General features: G+C 41.4%; 2 protein-coding genes across 2 annotated transcripts in view; one reads left to right on the forward strand and one right to left on the reverse strand.

Moving 5' to 3' along the window:
- LOC109937342 (interleukin-4 receptor subunit alpha-like) overlaps positions 1–3,711 on the forward strand; it is a 277,396-nt gene extending 273,685 nt beyond the window's left edge. Inside the window, exon 6 of the mRNA XM_048609714.1 lies at positions 3,634–3,711. Within this exon, the coding sequence (XP_048465671.1) occupies positions 3,634–3,711 (78 nt within the window). The remainder of the gene's footprint in view (positions 1–3,633) is intronic.
- A 2,910-nt stretch (positions 3,712–6,621) lies between these two features.
- LOC125485684 (3-phosphoinositide-dependent protein kinase 1-like) overlaps positions 6,622–13,293 on the reverse strand; it is a 72,939-nt gene continuing 66,267 nt past the window's right edge. Inside the window, exon 6 of the mRNA XM_048609715.1 lies at positions 6,622–6,721. Coding sequence (XP_048465672.1) covers positions 6,622–6,721 — 100 coding nt within the window. The remainder of the gene's footprint in view (positions 6,722–13,293) is intronic.

A 13,293-nucleotide genomic window follows, 5' to 3' on the forward strand; every position in this document is an offset into this window, starting at 1 on the left:
TATCACCAATACAATGGTTGCTGTGTTTTCAATGGGACTTAGAATTGAACTTTTGTTAAAATTCAAGGTACAGGAGTCAATTAATCCTTTAAATCTCATGTTCCAAAATGATTCAAAGTGATGTTCCTTATTGGTGACAGTGATTATTCTTTATTTATTATTGGCAATTCTTGCCATGTGCTGATGCTTGAAACTTTCTCTCCATGTAATCACTCACTGATCGCACCAGTAAAAGCAATATATTTATGGAAGGCCTCTACCAATTCTACCCAGCTGTGAGGTATCTCTGTCAACAGGATTGGCCTGAATCTCCTCTGGTTGGTTACCCCTCCCTTCCCCTCATTTTGGTCTAGCCCTCCTCTCACAGGATTCCTTCTTGAACTTTCTTTTCACAGCAAAAGTCACAGGATGTGATTGAAACCAATCATTACCTTATGGAGTTTGCACATTCTCCCCGTGTCTGTGTGGGTTTCCTCCCGGTGCTCCGGTTTCTTCCCACAGTCCAAAGATGTGCAGGTTAGGTGGATTGGCCATGCTAAATTGCCCATAGTGTTCAGGGAAGTGTGGGTTATAGGGGATGGGTCTGAGTGGGATGCTCCAAGGGTCAGTGTGGATTTGTTGGGCTGAAGGGCCTGTTTTCACACTATAGGGATTCTATGATTCTATGATCTATTTGCATGGTCCGATAACAAACAATGTCAAGTATCATCTGTTCACCCAGGTACAAGACAAATCTGTCCATCCTCAAACCCATCTCTGTAAGAGACAAGGCTGAAACATTTGCAATCATCTTCAACCAGAAGTGTTGGAGGTGATGCATTTTGGCCAAATCTTTACGTCCTCATCACTACTGATGGCAAACTTCAGCAAATTGGGTTTACACAACATGATATCAAACCCTTTTTTCCCACGTGTCGAACTATTAGCTCATACACGTTCTGGGGATAATATTCGTTCAAACCTATTCTTTCTAATCAACCTGTTCAGAGACGTTATTACATACTTCTGGAGCAGGTGGGACTTGATCCCGGGCCTCAAGGTCTGGGGGTAGGGACACTACCATTGAGCCACAACAGGGCCCCTAAAGTACCCTGCTGCTTGATTGTGTGACAGAAAACAAGTGCAGAGGGGTGACACGAGCAGCCCTATCTTGTCAAATAGTGCCCTTGGTGCTAAGCTATTGTCTCACTTTAACATTCTGTGCTTGAGGTACGTTTACACAGCACGCTCACATTTCTCATGATTTCTGCTGAAGTGGTTTTGATTTCTGACCTCTTTTCCACATTCCAGGCCAATAAGATAGTTTGTCAGTAAAGGCTTAAATTACAATTTCCCATCTTGTAACCTGTCAAACACTTCTTACCCAGAGAGCAATCAATACAGGAATAATATAGAATAAATGTAACAATAGAATTAAGCAAAAAGTATGGTCAATCATAGCCTTTGAGTCAGTGAACTGTTAATTAGCAAAAAAAAACAAAGTAGGGTTTTCCCAGGATTCTTGCATTTTGACTGCCATCAGATAGATTATGGAGTAAAGATGGTGAGGGGTCAAAGTTAAGGAATACATTTAAAAAGGCAGAATAGAAAGTTCTGGACTTTATTTGTGAAAGCTGCCTTGTTTCTCAACAAGGTTTTAGTCTCTTTCAAGGTCCTCAGTATTATTTTCAGGAGGCTGTAACCTTTACACAGGGCAAAATGGAAAGGATCTGTACTGAACTAAGAAAGTCCTAGAAAGATTGAAGCTGAATTCTGCAAACTTTATCTGCACAGAGACTGAAACAGTAGAAAAGTGTCATTCGATTCCAAAGTCCCTCTTGACCCATCACTAAGCAGGGATAAAAGAACAATTGGGATTTGAATCATTCAAGTGTTACGCTTTTTTAATGCTTTTCTGTCAATGTTTCTTTGACCTTTTAGTTAACCAGGAGTAAGTGTAGTTTTTAAACAGTGTTAGTCTATGATACAACGTTTGACATTTCTTCAACGGAGCTGACAAGCTGAGAGTTATTATCCCTCATGCACTCCTCCATACCTGTACACATGCATATACATGCAAAGGCAAGTGCTTATCGACGCAGCCGCAAATATATACATGCAAGGACATATATATACATGCAGACTGGCATCTATCCATACAGAGATACACACACTTACACAAAAATAAATATACACAAAGATAAATAAGCACATCTACAAGGACAAACACACATATATAAAAATGTGCACATTAATATATATACACAATATTATTACACAACTCTATGTCCACACACATACTATAAAACTATCTTAGTATTGAGATTTTTTTCTAACCCTACCATGGTAGAATGCAATAGTTCTTATTACCACAACACGCATAATTGAGTATTTTGTGAAAAAAAATCATTTCAATATCATCGAGCAAGCAGATCTGGCCCATCACTATGGAAACAACTGTTCAGTTTTGGTCTCACAGCCTCTCTGATATTAAATAGAATGCATGGACTAACCAGAAAAAAAAACTTTAACTACCCTGTGCATAAAGGCTACAGCAAAGTCTCCTAGGGTTCCTGACAAGGGCCTTTGAACTCTTATTAAGAATTCAGTGCAGCTTTCTCTGACGTGAGCTTGCATTAAGTAAGAAACTATTCTGTCTGATGGGTTTCTGGGCCCTGTAACAGAGTGTATTGAGCTTGCAACACTCTGACTGCTTATGGGAATAGCCCTCTTACTTTTGTCCAAAGTTACTGTAAACTCTGCCGTGAGCAAGCGAGCTAAGAACACAGGATGTCTTGATACAATTTCCATTTATTCCACGTACCAAGTCCTTCTCCCAGTATCTCCTGCTATAGTATTATACCTCTTACATTATGCCATGATTTCAGATGAGGCAAAAAGGGCAGGGGCTGCTATTTCAATTAAACTCAACTGTTAACCTTCAATCCATTCAGATTTTAACCCCACAGATGATAGGTCAGCCTCATATCTCACCTTTTCCCTCAATATTCTGCAAATTTCAGTACTTCAAGGAATGCCTGTGGGTTACTTCTGTTGAAATCCAAGGGGAACATGAAAGCCACCAGGAATCCTACCAGGAGACTGAAGCATGCAATTATTATTCTAAAGTTTCATATTCTTTATAGTATCTCTGAAGCAGAGAGATGTTTTGGTGCAGTAATTAACAATTTATTTACATTTCTTTCAAAGAGTTACTTCACTCTTAAGCCAATTTTCTCCCTTTCTGCTTTCCTTATTATCCTCACACGATGCTACATAATGACTAGAGCATTTCAGACACTGTTCACAATTCTCCCCAGGGCAATGATCTGCAATCACTCCCTCCTTCGTCCACATCTGTCTGCTTAAATGTTCATCTGCCTGGCTGTCATGAACATGTAAACTCACACTGTTTCTTGTCATTTCTTTATGTGTTCTCTCTCTGTCTCACCATTATCTCCATCTCTAACTCTTTAATCACTTCTCTCTATGCCTCCGTTTTGTTGGTTTCTCTCTCTTTCTATGCATGCCTTTGTCCCTGTATTCCCTTTATCTCCATGTTTTAATCTTTGTCTATCTTTCTCTCTATTTTACCTTCATTTCTTCCTCTAACTCCAGCTCTTTTTCTTTCAAACATATCTCTCTGCCTTTCAGCCTCCCAATCCATTCCTGTCCATGGGAGGGAAATTGGATGACTCTAAAAATGAACATGGAGCTGCTATGCCAGACTAAACTGTACTATTCATTGTAACAAATTAAATTGGTGCTGTTTTAATTGTTGCTACCCAGTTTGTATTACTTGTGTTATGCATTGTGTTATACACATTGGCAAATGACGCCATTTTGCAAATGTCTGGTGTTAATAGTGGCTCTCTGTATCTTTTATATGTAAACTGCATTGCGGCTGTAATCAATAGTGGGAATCTTTGAAGCTTGAATCTATGCTGTGATACTTTGGAGAACGGCTGAACCAGTAAGAAAACACACATGAAGACTTTCTAACAATGTACTGGAGGTCTTGGTGCAATATTTGGAGAGAAACAAAGATTTTGTGCGCAGAGGAACAGGATTCCTTCCAATCAGATGCTCAGGAGGCAGAGGGAACAAATAGCATCTAAAATTAATTACTGGAACGTGGTTCCAAGAATAAGGATGCAATCTCTTTTGGTGAAGTGAAGCTGCCTCATACATCGCACCTCACTGAAGTTGACATTGTGTTATATCTCAGTTAGTATATCAATATACTTTTAGGAAACACAGTATATCAGTATAATTTTGTCAGACTGTCACATAATATCATCACTGTATTATAGCATGTAACCTGGTGGTATAAAGGGCTCAGACTCCTTCTTAATTGGGGCCATCTGAAGCATGACACACTGTTGGAAACATGCTACATAACCAAATAGCTTCATGTTAGCCCAGGTTCTGAAGTGCCTGTTAATTTGTATTTATCAGTGAGCAGGAATAAACATCTGCTGGCTCTTTTATTACCATATTATCTATGTCCTTTTTTAAAAGTGTTATGGGGATAATTGAAGCATTGCTGCATCAGGTTAAAGATACACTCCCAGAGGCAAACCTACATCATGCTTAGATGTCTATAAAAAGAGTCCAAGATCTCGGTGGCAGATACTTGCAAACTTAATTGAAGAACAATTAGTTAACAACCCTGGACATCAAAGAATTCAGTCAATCAGCAGTATCAGCATGTAAGTACAGAGCTGGAGAAAGATATTGAATAACAAAATGATAGATTTTAATCAGTAAGCAATTAGCTTGAAGTCTTTTTCAGTTTGGAAGAAACTTTTAACTGTGCCTTACCTAAAAATGCAAGCAAGGCTAAATGTTATAGTCCAGTACTGGGGCAGTAAAAACTATATGTCTTGATCCCTGTCATTCTTTTTAAAAGTAATTTTCTGGCTTCCAATTTTAAGAAAAATCACAGACAAATGCTTCTCACTGCACAGGTACAAAGCTCTCCTGAAAGAAAATACAGCTAAAAAATATTAAACAAAGGTTCTCTTCATTAACCAAGCTTACCTGTCTGCAACGGTTGGTTGAACATGCTGTTTACATTTTCCAAGTCAGCGCAAAAGTAGAGGTAAACACAGTGATGTCATAATTTTTTGTCTGCCATGATCATCATCTAGTGGCTGAAACTTGCGATAGAGTTAGGGTTTCCATTTCTTGAAAAAACAATTTTAAGGGGAGTAAGGCCAGGATAAGAGCAGTAAAACTGGAAAATAAAGGGGAACAGAAGCAGGAAAGGGAAAAGTGAAAAGAAAGGGAAATAAAACCAGTAATAGAAATAATAAACACTGCACTTCACTCTACTTCTTAAAAAGTGTCAAATACCTTCTAAAAGAAACAGAAGGAAAGCCCTTAATTATAGATTGGGCAGTCAATAATACCCTTTGCTGAACTGCAACTGTATGAATAAGGCATACTGTTTCATTTCATTCATCAAACAATAAATAATCTCAAGAAAAGAGCTCTGAAAATCTTGCTTGCCATTGGAAAAGAAATGCTTTGCAGAAGGAAAGATCCAGGAGAGATCTGAAAAGTACTCAAAGATCAGTTCAAGGTAAGAATTAACCGCAGGATTAATAGATCCTGTCTCATGTCATACAGATAGCAACCCCAAGGGTTCGTTAACCAGTTTTTCAGCAGATGCCATGGCAAAGGGAAAGTGTGTGACTTTTCCAAAGAAGGACTGTTTAAAAAAATTTAACCTACTTTTCTAATCAATCTGTTCAGAGATGCTATTACATATCTCTGGAGCAGGTGAGAATTGAATCCAGATGTCTTGGCTCAGAGTTAGGGATACGACCTCTGCATCACTTCTATATCAATTTAAGCCATTGAGAAGGATCTTTGGGGCAAAAGAAAGAGGCATACCGTTGATCAGTACTTGAGGGTAGACAAACGTATTGTGACAGGCCAACAACAATTGCACGCATTACGTGCTGCCAACACTATTGCTATGGTCAGCTCAGCACACCAAACCAACAAAGCACTGTAAAAGGTGTGGTTTCTTGCACTGACCCAAATGCTGTCCAGCTTTTCTTTATCTCTGTAAAGCACATGGCAGAATGAAGGGCCATTTTCCATCTCTACAGGAAATCCAAAGGCCAAGCCACAAATCACAGGAGAACAAACTAGACAATATAACACCACAACACTGACAGCAAGGGAAATGTGTTCAGAAATTGCACAAAATACAAACATGGCAGTGAAGTTCACAGTTAACCAAGCAAAGGACAAATTTCAGAAGACGGCCTAACATTCCAAATCTTAAACCTCATTCACCATAAAATGATCAGAAGTTTTTACAGCACTTATTGATACTTGCCCTGAAAAGGCAGGATGGCATACCCAATAGTTAAAATCCACATGGGAGCTAGTTCCAACATATGGCTACTTCTTGAAAGATATGTACCTCAGCAAGTGGTAGTCCATGGTACAGCCTTCAAGAAACTTTGTCACAGCATATAACAGATTGCCAATTCCATTGATTGGTAGAATCACACTGCAGTGCCAATACACAAGATAATCTTGGCTTTCCAAAATCTTCTACCAGATAGATACCAATAGTCCAGCTGTAGTAGAACGTCTGGGTAAGGTATTTGCAGTTGCCTTTCAAGCAGAAGTTGTGCTAGAGATATTGACGTCGAAGACCTTCTCAAAGTTGATTGGTTCAAACTTGGCCAGAGCCACTGTGAACAGTTGCAATCGGTAACTGCTAAAGACAAGCAACTATGGGTGTTGCAAAAGACCACTTTTGATGGACGGCCTGATAGTATTAAGGAAGTGCCTGAGAATGATTTTGTCAATTTGGCTGTACCGAGACAAACTTGACTTTTCACAACAAGTCATTTTCAAGAACAAATGAATAATAAATATCAAAAGCATTATGCCTGGAGCTCAAATCTATGTTATCCCACAGTCAAATGTACATTGAAAGCACAAGATGCCTAGCAACTGTACCTGTGTATTGGCAAGGGATGAATCAGGATACCCAACAACTCATGAATGCATGTGAGGCATGTTAAACATATCAAACACAGCAGCGGAGATAGCTGCTGCATTCACTTCAGATTCTATCCACTCATTGGGTAAAGGTAGCAACAGATATATTCAAAGTGCACAGGGAGGATTCCATCCTTGTGACAGACTACTTCTCCAAATTGTCTATAGTTCAATGACTTAGCAACACAAATGCAATCATCTGTGACACAGTAAGTACTACTTTCAGGTTATTTAGTGACCCATAACAATCTGACAATGGACAAACAATTGCTGTTCACTGTCAAACCATTGGAAGATATGTGTACTAAATGGGGAATGACCCATATCACATCATCAGTCCACTATCCACACTCAAACAATCTAGATGAACATTGGTTATTTAGTTCCAAATCACTGATCATAAAACGTTGAGCAACTAAACAACAGCTTCACATTGCATTGCTGCATTTTTATGCATTACCAATGTAGAACAGCTACCGTCTCCAGTGCAACTTCTGCTTGAAAGGCAATGATTTTGCCCAGAAGCCAATTGTCTAACCATTCTGAGACACAGGACATTCTTCATCGAAGACAGTGGGGAATGAAAGCAATACACAACTAGTGAACACATAGAGAACTACTACAGTGGTGTACTAGGCAGAGTGTGTGCGTTAAAAATTGAAATGCTTGGACACTCGTTTCAAAAATATGCAACCAGCCCAGGTCATACAAAATGCCTGCAAAAAAAATACAAGTGATGAGATGTTAGATAAAAACAGGAGCCTGCCTCACCATAATACATCACATGCTTACAGTAAATAACAATACTCCAACATGGAAAACAGCTACTTGGTTCGGGTAATGGAGAGTGCAAAATAGAATTGCTAACCGACATGCAAACAATGCTGTTTGCACTAGAAGGGATATGGACACTAGAGAGCAGTAGATACAGGGAACAATGGAGATAGAATGTAGTCCCAGCCATCCCGCTCTCCTTAAGCAGTTTTGTGAGCAACAATGCTTAATGAACTTAATTAAATATCAGATGAAAATTATCTCTGATCAGTTAATTTATTCTAAACATTACTACAAGATGCCTTCATGACTTCAAGTAAATTAAGAGTTTTTGTGACTTAAAGCTCGGATGTTGTTTCTTTATTCCTGCTGTGTAAGCAGATATTGAAAGACATGGACTAATACACACAAGTAGAGTGTGTCAGCTCTTAAAGTAATGAGGCTGCAGAAGTTGAAGGGGTAGTGGTTAAATGATATAAACATCCAACAAAAAGAACATCTAAATTTGTTATTGTGCACCTATTATGTGCCTCATTTCCGATCATGTGGTTATTGGGCTGTTGGATGAGCTGAGGTTATGACTGACAGTTACTACAACACACAGTGGTGTTGTGTACTTTTCCAATATGATTTATATACAACAAACTATTTAGTGATACAGAGTTTCTTCATAAGTGAGACAGGGTAACTAGTTGAGTCAATTCTGCATTTCAGAGTATAAGGGAGAGACTAATTAAACCCTCTTGCTTTTTGTGAAGCTCAGCTAAGTGGGGATGCTCTCCCAGATTCTGGAATTCAGCCTCACATCCCCAGAGATCAGGATCATGGTGACTGCAGCATGATGCATAACTTTCAGTATCTATCTGTTGGCCGAATGAGGTGCTGCCTTGGAAACACTCAAGGTTATCTTTCACTGACCAATTCCCTGATCTGTGCTAGGTGTGAGGGTGCCTCAATGCCTTTAGTTGCATGTTGGAATCCAAACCAGAGCTTAAACAGACTACATTATTTTAAAGAAACAAATACCTAATCCTGTAAACATGTCACTGTCATCCATGCCAGGTACATCAAGCAACTAAAGCAAGCCACTAGCTGACACAGTCATACTTACTAATTCTAACTTCTGGCAAATGTCCACTGTGAGGGCCAGAAGCAAAGGGAAAGGGGGAGATCCAGGGAGCATCCTGGGAAGGTGAGTGAGGGAAGGCCTACCTTGGGTATTTGCAGTGATAAGTAAGGGGAAGTGTTTAATAAATTTTCTTAAACAGCTTGTATGGTGATAGAAATGTCAGTCAGTGGGGTTAAGTGCTGCATTTGTTAGATGTTGGGGATCCGCGAAGCTTCCAGGGCCTCGGGTGACTACATCTGCTGGAAGTGCACCCAATTGCAGCTCCTCTCAGACCGGATAGGTTGGAGCGGAAATTGGATGCAACTAGGAGCATGAGGGTGGCGGAAGTGTCATAGACAGGAGTTTTAGAGATGTGGAGACTTCTAAGTCACAGGCAGATAGATGGGTGGCCGCTAGAAGGGGCTGGCAGCCAGTTTAGGAATCCCCTGTGGTTGTCCCCCTCTCTAAGAAGTATGCTGTTGGATACTATGGCGGGGGAATGACCTATCAGGGGGTAACAGCAGCAGCAGCCAGACTGGTGGCACCACAGCTGGCTCTGTTCCTCAGAAGGGAAGGATAAAGAACACTAGAGCAGTAGTTATAGGGGACTCTATAGTTAGGGGTACAGATAGGTGCTTCTGTGGACGTAAAAGAGACTCCAGGATGGTGTGTTGCCTCCCTGGTGCCAGGGTCCAGGATGTCTCTGAATGGGGCAGAAGGCATTCTGAAGGGAGAGGGTGAACAGCCAGAGGTTGTGGTACATATTGGTACTAATGACATAGGTAGGATGAATGATGAGGTCCTGTAGCAGTAGTTCAGGGAGTTAGGTAGAAAGTTAAAGAGCAGGACCTCCAAGGTTGTAATCTCAGGATTACTCCCTGTGCGACGCACCAGTGAGGCTAAAAATAGGAAGATAGTACAGCTCAACACGTGGCTAAACAGATGGTGTAGGAGGGGGGGTTTCAGGTATCTGGGCCATTGGGATCTCTTCCAGGGCAGGTGGGACCTGCACAAGAAGGACGGGTTGAATCTGAACTGGAGGGGCACAAATATTCTGGCTGGGAGGTTTGCTGGTGTCACTCGGGAGGACTTAAACTAGCTTGTCATGAGGGTGGAAACCAATGCAAAAGTGAATAGACTGAAAGGGAACTAGAGAATAGGGCAGAGGAAGAGCAGGCAGGGTGTAGTTGCTGATCAAAGTGGGTGTGGTGGACTGAAGAGCATCTGTTTCACTGTGAGAAATGTAATCGGTAAGGCAGATGAATTTAGAGCTTGGATTAGTACTTGGAACTATGATGTTGTTGCTATTACAGAGACGTGGTTAAGGAGGGACAGGATTGGCAGCTTAACATTCCAGGATACAGATGTTTCAGGCGGGATAGAGGGATATGTAAAAGGGCTGGGGGAGTTGCACTACTTGTTAAGCAGAATATCATAGCTGTACGGCCTGAGGACACCTCAGATGGCTCATACAGTGAGGCAATATGGATAGAGCTCAGGAGCAGGAAGGGTGCAATCACAATGTTTGGGGTTTACTATAGGCCTCCCAACAGCCAGCGGGAGATAGAAGAACAGATATGTAGGCAGATTTCGGCAAGATGTAAAAGTAACAGGGTTGTTGTTGTAGGTGATTTTAACTTCCCATATATTGACTGGGACTCACTCAGTGCTTGGGGCTCGGATGGGGCAGAGTTTGTAAGGAGCATCCAGGAGGGCTTTTTGAAACAGTATGTCGATAGTGTAGCTTTCAGGTGAAGGTGCTAAACTGGGGGAAGGCTAATTACAACAATATTAGGCAGGAACTGAAGGATGTAGATTTGAGGGAGATGTTTGAGGACAAATCAACATATGGTATGGGGGAGGCTTTCAAGTGTAAGTTGCTGGGAACTCAGGACTGGCACGTTCCTGTAAGGGTGAAGGATAAGTATGGCAAGTTTAGGGAACCTTGGATAATGAGAGACATTGTGAGCCTAATCAAAAAGAAAAAGGAAGCATTTATCAGGGCTAGGAGTCTGGAACACACGAAGCAAGGGTGGAATACAAGGAAAGTTGAAAGAAACTTAAGCAAGGGCTAAAAGGGGTCATGAAAAGTCATTTGCCACCAGGATTAAGGAAAATCCCAAGGCTTTTTATACATATATGAAGAGTAAGAGGGTAGCCAGACAGAGGGTTGGTCCACTCAAGGACAGGGAAGGGAATTTATGTGTGGAGCCAGAGGAAATGGGTGAGGTATTAAATGAGTACTTTGCGTTAGTATTCGCCATGGAGCCAGATTTGGTGGATGATGAGTCTGGAGAAGGATGTGTAAATAGTTTGGGTCCTGTTGAGATCAAAAGGGAGCTGGTATTGGGGGTGTTCAAAAACATTAAGGTAGACAAATCCCCAGGGCCTGATGGGATATACCACAGAATATTGAGAGACGTAACGGAGGAAATTGCTGGGGCCTTGAGGGAAATCTTTGTACCCTCACTGGCTACAGGGGAGGTCCCAGAGGATTGGAGAATAGCCAATGTTGTTCCTTTGTTTAAGAAAGGTGACAGGGATAATCCAGCTAATTACAGGCTGGTAGGGAAATTGTTGGAGACGATTCTTCGAGACAGGATTTACTCCCACTTGGAAATCAGTGGGCGTATTAGCGAGAGGCAACATGGTTTGTGAAGGTGAGGTCATGTCTCACTAACTTGGTTGAGTTTTTTGAGGAAGTGACAAAGATGATCGATGAGGGTAGGGCAGTGGATGTCTATATGGACTTCAGTAAGGCCTTTGACAAGGTCCCTCATGGCAGGTTGATACAGGAGGTAAAGTTGCACGGGGTCAGAGGTGAGCTTGCAAGATGGATAAAAACTGGCTCGATCATAGAAGACAGAGGGTAGCAGTGGAAGGGTGCGTTTCTGAATGGAGGGCTGTGACTAGTGGCGTTTCTCAGGGATCAGTGTTGGAACCTTTGCTGTTTGTAATATATATAAATGATTTGGAGGAAAATGTAACTGGTCTGATTAGTAAGTTTGCCGATGACAAGAAGGTTGGTGGAATTGCAGATAGCAATGAGGACCATCAAAGGATGCAGCTGGATATAGATTGGTTGGTGACTTGTGCAGTGAGATGGCAGATGGAATTCATTCCAGAAAAAATGTGAGGTAATGCATTTCGGAACGTCTAATCCAGATGGAAAATATATTGTAAAAGGCAGAACCCTTAAGAGTACTGGTAGGCAGAGGGATCTGGGTGTACAGGTACATAGGTCGCTGAAAGTGGCAATGCAGATGGAGAAGGTCATCAACAAGGCATATGGCATGCTTGCCTTGATTGGCCGGGGCATTAAATTTAAAAATTGGCAGGCAATGTTGCAGCTTTATAAAGCCTTAGTTAGGCTGCATTTGGAATATTGTGTTCAATTCTGGTTGCCACACTACCAGAAGGATGTGGTGGCTTTGGAGAGGGTACAGAAAAGATTTACCAGGATGTTGCCTGGTATGGAGAGCATTAGCTATGAGCAGAGGTTGGAGAAACTTGGGTTGTTCTCACTGGAATGACGGATGTTGAGGGGCGACCTGATAGAGGTCTACAAGATTATGAAGGGCATGGACAGAGTGGACAGTCAGAAGCTTTTTCTCAGCGTGGAAGAGTCAGTTACCAGGGGCCATGGGTTTAAGATGTGAGGGGCGAGGGTTAAAGATGATGTACGAGGCAAGTCTTTCACACAGAGGCTGGTAGATGCCTGGAACTCGCTGCCAGGGGAGGCAGTGGAAGCAGATACTATAGTGACTTTTAAAGGGCGTCTTGACAATTACATGAATAGGATGGCAATAGAAGGATATGGTCCCCAGAAGGGTAGGGGGTTTTGGTTGTGACGGGCAGCATGTCGGTGCAGGCTTGGAGGGCTGAAGGGTCTGTTCCTGTGCTGTAATTTTCTTTGTTCTTTGTATCACATATGCCAGATTTCAAGAAATTTGACTCACTAAACATGATGTCAAAAAATGGCTGAAAGTCACAGATCCTGCAATGGGAACTAACATCATTTGGCAATAGTACTGAAGATTTGTGCTCCAAAACGAGCTACACCCTTAGCAAAGCAGTTCCAGTACAGTTATAATACTCGCACCTAATCAGCAATTGCGGCGATAGAAGAAAACAGCTTATTTGATTGAGTTAATATCATATAACAGTTAAATTTGTTTCTGCTGCTAAAAGGGCTATCTGACAAACAGTATGTTGAACAGCTAATCTAAGCACGTACACAAGCTACTAGAACATAGAACATAGAACATTACAGCGCAGTACAGGCCCTTCGGCCCTCGATGTTGCGCCGACCTGTGAAACCAATCTGAAGCCCATCTAACCTAAACTATTCCATTATCATCCATATGTTTATCCAATGACCATTTAAATGCCCTTAAAGT

This window comes from Rhincodon typus, chromosome 21 (genome assembly GCF_021869965.1).
Source record: "Rhincodon typus isolate 14 chromosome 21, sRhiTyp1.1, whole genome shotgun sequence".
Classification (NCBI taxonomy): Eukaryota; Metazoa; Chordata; class Chondrichthyes; order Orectolobiformes; family Rhincodontidae; genus Rhincodon; species Rhincodon typus.